At 45.5% G+C, this 6000-nt stretch overlaps 1 protein-coding gene across 1 annotated transcript in view; it reads left to right on the forward strand.

Moving 5' to 3' along the window:
* The window catches only part of LOC128534123 (NLR family CARD domain-containing protein 3-like), a 33049-nt gene extending 27250 nt beyond the window's left edge, over positions 1 to 5799 (forward strand). Inside the window, exon 5 of the mRNA XM_053508423.1 lies at positions 5771 to 5799. Coding sequence (XP_053364398.1) covers positions 5771 to 5799 — 29 coding nt within the window. The remainder of the gene's footprint in view (positions 1 to 5770) is intronic.
* The last annotated feature ends 201 nt before the right edge of the window (positions 5800 to 6000 follow it).

Below are 6000 nucleotides of genomic sequence, written 5' to 3' on the forward strand. Positions count from 1 at the left end.
TCGGTGTTCCTGCTCCCCCACCACTGGTGTTTCGGACAACACCGGTCTCCAAGAAATGTTAGTTTTTCGGTTTTTCCTTGCCATGTTCAGGATGCCGAACAGCTAATAAACCCCCCCCGTCTAACCGCAAAGACTCTGCCCCTTTCGGAGAAACTGGCAGCGTGAAAGCTACTGCCAAGTATATCTCTTTGGGTACTGAGCATTGTAGTGAGAACTACAGGATCCAGTTCTCACATCACCTTCCGCGTTTCAACGGCGTGGTCTCCACTTCTGTCAAACCGGAAAGGGCGCATCTGCTGACTCTGGAGTTACAAGACGTTCCTGGGAATAGGGGCCATAGAACTTCTATCCCAATGCGTCCGATTTTGGATCTTTGCGGGCTGAACCGCTATCCAAAATAAGACAGGTTCAAAATGTTGCCTGTCAAAGTGATTGCTCTTAATCCAACCAAGGGATTGGTTGTGACAATCGATCTGAAGGACGCATATATTTCACACGGAAATATTGCCACAACACAGGAAGTTCCTGAGGTTCGCTTTCGGGGACAAAGCTTACCAGTATCGTGGTCCTTCCATTTGGTCTAGCTAACCCGCACATTAGACGACTAGCTATGCTGGCTCAGTCTCAGGAGCTAGCGCTTCGACATCGGGATGTCGTTCTAGCTCATCTCTGTTCCTGGATTGAGACTCAACGCCATAAAAGCGTTCTCTTTCCTGCTCAGAACACAACATTTTGGGTGTCACCTAGGATGCGATCGCAATGCGGGCACAGGGGTCTCCTGCGCGTGTCAAATCCATTCCAACACCCTGAAGGAAACCAAGCTAGGCCAGAAAGTGACTGTTCATCACTTTCAGATATTTGTAGGTCTCATGGCAGCTGTGTCCACGGTGAAACCTTTGGGCCTCTGCACATGAGATTGTTTCAGTTGTGGCTAAAAGCAAGGGGATTATACTCAGGGCCATACCCCCGAGGCAAATAAGGGTTACGCGCCAAGGGCTTCGTACCCTTTCTATGTGGTTCAGACCCCGGTTTTTGACTTTGGGTCCCACTCTACGTGCGTCTTTTTGTCGTCGCAGATGCTAACGACAGATGTTTCCCTCACGGGCTGGGTTGCGGTCTTGAATGACCGTCCAGCCCGAAGGGAGCTGGAGAGGCCATCTTCTCGCGTGGCACATTAATTGCTCCGACTGATGGCTTTATTTTGCCCTGAAACACCTCCTCCAGCAGTTAAGAGGCTATCATGCCCTAGTGCGAGTGGACGACACTAGGGTAGTATCGTACATAATCGCCAGGGCAAACTGTGCTCGCGCCGCTTGAATAAGCTAGCGCACCAGGTTCCCCTTTGGGGCACAGGACAAGTTCCTGTCCCGCAGGGCGATGTACATTATAGCTAAAAGCCAGGGGATTACTCAAGGGCCAATCCCCGGAGGCAAATATGGGTTAAGCGCCAGGTGGCTTCATACCCTTTCTATGTGGTTCAGACCCCGGTTTCTGACTTTGGGTCCCACTCTACGTGCGTCCTTTTGTCGTCGCAGATGCTAACGTCAGACGCTTCCCTCACGGGCTGGGGTGTGGTCCTGGATGGCCGTCCAGCCAAAGGGAGCTGGAGAGGCCATCTTCTCGCGTGGCACATCGATTGCCCCGAACTGATGGCTTTATTTTGGCCCTGAAACACCTCCTCCAGCAGTTAAGAGGCTATTATGCCCTAGTGCGAGTGGACGACACTAGGGTAGTCTCATATATAATCGCCGGGGCAAACTGTGCTCGCGCCGCTTGAATAAGCTAGCGCACCAGTTCTGCTTTGGGCACAGGATGAGTTTCTGGCCCTCAAGGCGATGTACATTTTGGCCCATGATCGCCAAAGCGCACTGTGCTGCGCCGCTTCAATAAGCTAGCGCACCAGTTTCTGCTTGGGCACAGGATGAGTTTCTGGCCCTCAAGGCGGTTTGGGCTTCAGGGCATATGGAGTTGGGAGCCCTGGTACCTTCAACGCACTAGAAGAACGTATGCCCTCAAGGAGAGGGTATTGGAAAGTGGTGCATGGCGTAACATGTAGACCCAGTCCACTGCCGAATTGTTTCAGTGCTGGAGTTCTGCAAGAAGTTACTCAGGCTTATGCCCTAGTACCCTCGGAATGTACGTAGCCGCTATTTCGGCTTGTTATGTTCTGACGGATGGGGACTGGCTGACACCCCTCCCAAACCACTAGAGTCAGCGCCTGTCTGGCTTCTGACCCTCAAGATGGTTTTTCTTATAATCACTTTGGGAGATCTGCAGGCTTTCCTTCCTGCCTAGACTTTGCCCCTGGGCTAGTCAGAACTATTCAGCATCCTCACCCGAACTATTTCTATTCTTGACAAATGCACCCAGTTTCCTCGAAGCCTTCTGTCCTCCGCCTTTACAGCTCCGGAGCAGGATAGGTTTCACCTACTATCTTCAGTATGCACTCTTCAGATTTTACGTCCACCGCACTATCTAATGGTGTAAGTCAGAGCAGCCTTTTTTCATCACATCAGGGAAAGATGCTATTGCCCTAGCCTACGAGGCGCGTGGTCTCACTTCGCCTCGAGGAATCAGGGCTCATTCAATCAGGGGGATTGCCTCATCTATTGCGCTGGCAAGAGGGTTTCCCCTGCAGCAAGTGTGTCATGCGGCAGGTTGCTCCTTTCCGCACACATTTGTGAGATCCTATGGTCTGGATGTTCATGCTACTCCGGGCCCACAGGTCCTTGAGTCAGCCTCCCAGAGATCGTTCTGAGACCTCCTCGGCCTTTTTGCGCACACGCTTCACAACCTTGGGGTCCAGACACTTGCAGTGCGGCGGCGTTGGTATTCTCGTTCCCATAGCGTTTTCACGCAGCATTGAGTGTAGCCTTTGAAAGGGAACGTCTCGGGTTACTTTGCTGTAACCCTGTTCCGTGAAAAGGCGGGAACGGGATGCTGCGCTCCAATACCGCACTGCCTGCGTGACTGGACGTCCTTTTCAGACAAAATTGATCTGAGGAATGTTTCCGGTTCACTCCTATTTATAACCTGCAGGTGCACTTCATCAGATGACCTCACCTGACCGAGGTTATATATGCCAAAAATTTGGCGTGTTTGGCACACACATGCTTCACAACCGGCAACACAAAAAGATGTTCCCATAGCGTTTTCACGCAGCATCTCGTTCCCGCCTTTTCAGGGAACAGGGTTACAGCAAGTAACCCGAGACGTTACCCATACTATAGTTTAAAAGACAGTGTTTTTTAAAACATTTTGTGCATTGTGTTACCTGTGCCCCATATACACATGTCTCTAAGGCAATTTCAGACATCCCCAATACTTCCACAGCCAGTAGGAAGAGAGAAAACCGATTTTGCTGATGCCCAGGAAAATACGTTTCCCATACTTTAATTTAAAAGACAGTGTTTTTAAACCATTATGATCACTATTTTATCCTTGCTATGGGCACACATATCTCTGAGTCAGTTTCAGACATCCATGATACTTCCACAGCCAGTAGAAAGAGAGAAAACCGATTTTGCTGATGCCCAGGAAAATACGTTTCCCATACTTTAATTTAAAAGACAGTGTTTTTTAAAAAAAACATTTTGTGCATATTGTGTTATCCGTGCCCCATGTATACATGTCTCTGAGGTTTTAATTTAAAAGACAGTGCTTTTGAAACATTATTTTACTGTGTGTGTACAGTATGTATATGTGTATACTGTATATGCACACACACACATGTATATATTGTATGGTTGTGTGTTGGGGTATCTGTTCAAAAGGCTTAGTTACAGTGGGGCAAAAAAGTATTTAGTCAGCCACCAATTGTGCAAGTTCTCCCACTATAATGTTCATCATAACATTAGGTATACCTCAACTATGAGAGACCATAGAAATCCAGAAAAACACATTGTAGGATTTTTAATTAATTAATTGGTAAATTCCTCGGTAAAATAAGTATAAACAAGCAAGATTTCTGGCTCTCACAGACCTGTAACCTCTTCTTTAAGAGGCTCATTTGTCCTTCACTCGTTACAAATTGCATATTTTCCTACTCTGGAGTGGACAGAGAAGCTATTACAAATAAAAATATTTTTAGATCTTCTCCTGTTACAGCCTGCTGGAGCTAAATCTGTCATAAACGCTGCTTACAGGTGTTCCGGGAAATTCAGTGTCCCTATGTTTCCCCGGTCGCGCACAGTGCGCGCGCCAATTCAAATCATGAACAAGAATTTTAACAGTTTTTCTCTCGTTTTAAAGTGTTTTAACGAACTTTGTGAATTAAACAAATAACTTATGCAAAATAATTGAGTGTCTTTTCGCTTTTTTTTTTGTATATTTGAAGATAATTCAGACGTTTTAAACCGCTAAAAAACGCTAGTTTGCTGGGCAAGTACTGACATCACGACTACTTTTATTTCACATATACAGTACATTAGCTGTGTGATGATGGATGTGATACTGATTTATTCTAAATATATTTCAGGTCATACTTTGCAATTTATTATAGCATGTAACTCAAGGGTAGAGTGCCTACTCAAAATAATCACAATAGTTTTTTTTATTTATTTATTTTTTACCCACTCAAACATCCAGTTCTATTAAATAACCTGGTTATATGTCAAACACACAGGTACAACAATTATAGGACACCATACTCATCGTTATTCATGTTATTCACATCTATCTATCTATCTATCTATCTATCTATCTATCTATCTATCTATCTATCTATCTATCTATCTATCCATCTATCGACCTGTAACTTCTTCTTTAAGAGGCTCCTCTGTCCTCCACTCGTTACCTGTATTAATGCCATTCGTTTGAACTCGTTATCAGTATAAAAGATACCTGTTCACAACCCCAAACAGTCACACTTCCAACTCCACTATGGCCAAGACCAAAGAGCTGTCAAAGGACAACAGAAACAAAATTGTACACCTGCATCAGGCTGGGAAGACTGAATTTGCAATAGGTAAGCAGCTTGTTGTGACGAAATCAACTGTGGGAGCAATTATTAGAAAATGGAAGACACACAAGACCACTGATAATCTCCCTCGGTCCGGGCCTCTACGCAAGATTTCACCCCGCGGGGTCAAAAAAATTACACAAACTGTGAGCAAAAATCCCAGAACCACACGGAGTTTACTAGAGAGCATTTGGACGATCCAGAAGAGGATTGGGGAGGACAGTTAGTACACGATGAAACAAAACAACATTCCTCCAGGACCAAGGTGCTACAGTACATACGACATAAAGTTACAACATCAATTAACAAATCTGACTGGCTAAACTAACTAGGAAGAGACAAACCAGATTAACCTTATAAATCACAGAAACTATCCTATCTAAAGTCCTATACAGACAAAGACAACAAAATGCACATGCAAATGTGCAGACAAAAGTAACGACACAACATACTGTAATATGTTTTGTACCACAATGCTCTGTGGTAGTAATTTGAGGTAGTGCAATGAGAAATAGTAAACATTTACCTGTAGATAGCAGCAGAAAACAGTTTTTTGTGCAAATAACAAATATTGTGCAAAAGAGCTGTCCTCACTATCCGCTGTAGGGAATAGCGGGCTGATATGGCACAATTCCCAAACCAGACAGTGATGCAGCCGCTCAGGATGCTCTCGATAGTTCTTGTAAAGGTGGTGAGGATTGGTGGTGGAAGCTGGGCCTTTTTTGTGCAGAGAGCTGGTGTTAAGGGACTAGGTGAGGTTCTGCTCAAGGTGGACACCCAGAAATTTTGTGCTCTTGACGATCTCCACAGAAGAGCCGTCAATGCTGAGCGGGGAGTGATCGTCCTCCTAAAGTCAACAACCATCTCTTTTGTCTTATCGACGTGCAGCCTCTGCACTTCCTCTCTGTACGCTGACTCGTCGTTCTTGCTGATGAGACCCACCACGGTCATGTCATCAGCAAACTTGATGATATGATTGGAGCTGTGTGTCGCTACCAGATAAAAACTAAAATAGAACTTTTTAGTAAAAACTCAACTTG

The sequence above is a fragment of the Clarias gariepinus genome, chromosome 12 (assembly GCF_024256425.1).
Source record: "Clarias gariepinus isolate MV-2021 ecotype Netherlands chromosome 12, CGAR_prim_01v2, whole genome shotgun sequence".
Classification (NCBI taxonomy): Eukaryota; Metazoa; Chordata; class Actinopteri; order Siluriformes; family Clariidae; genus Clarias; species Clarias gariepinus.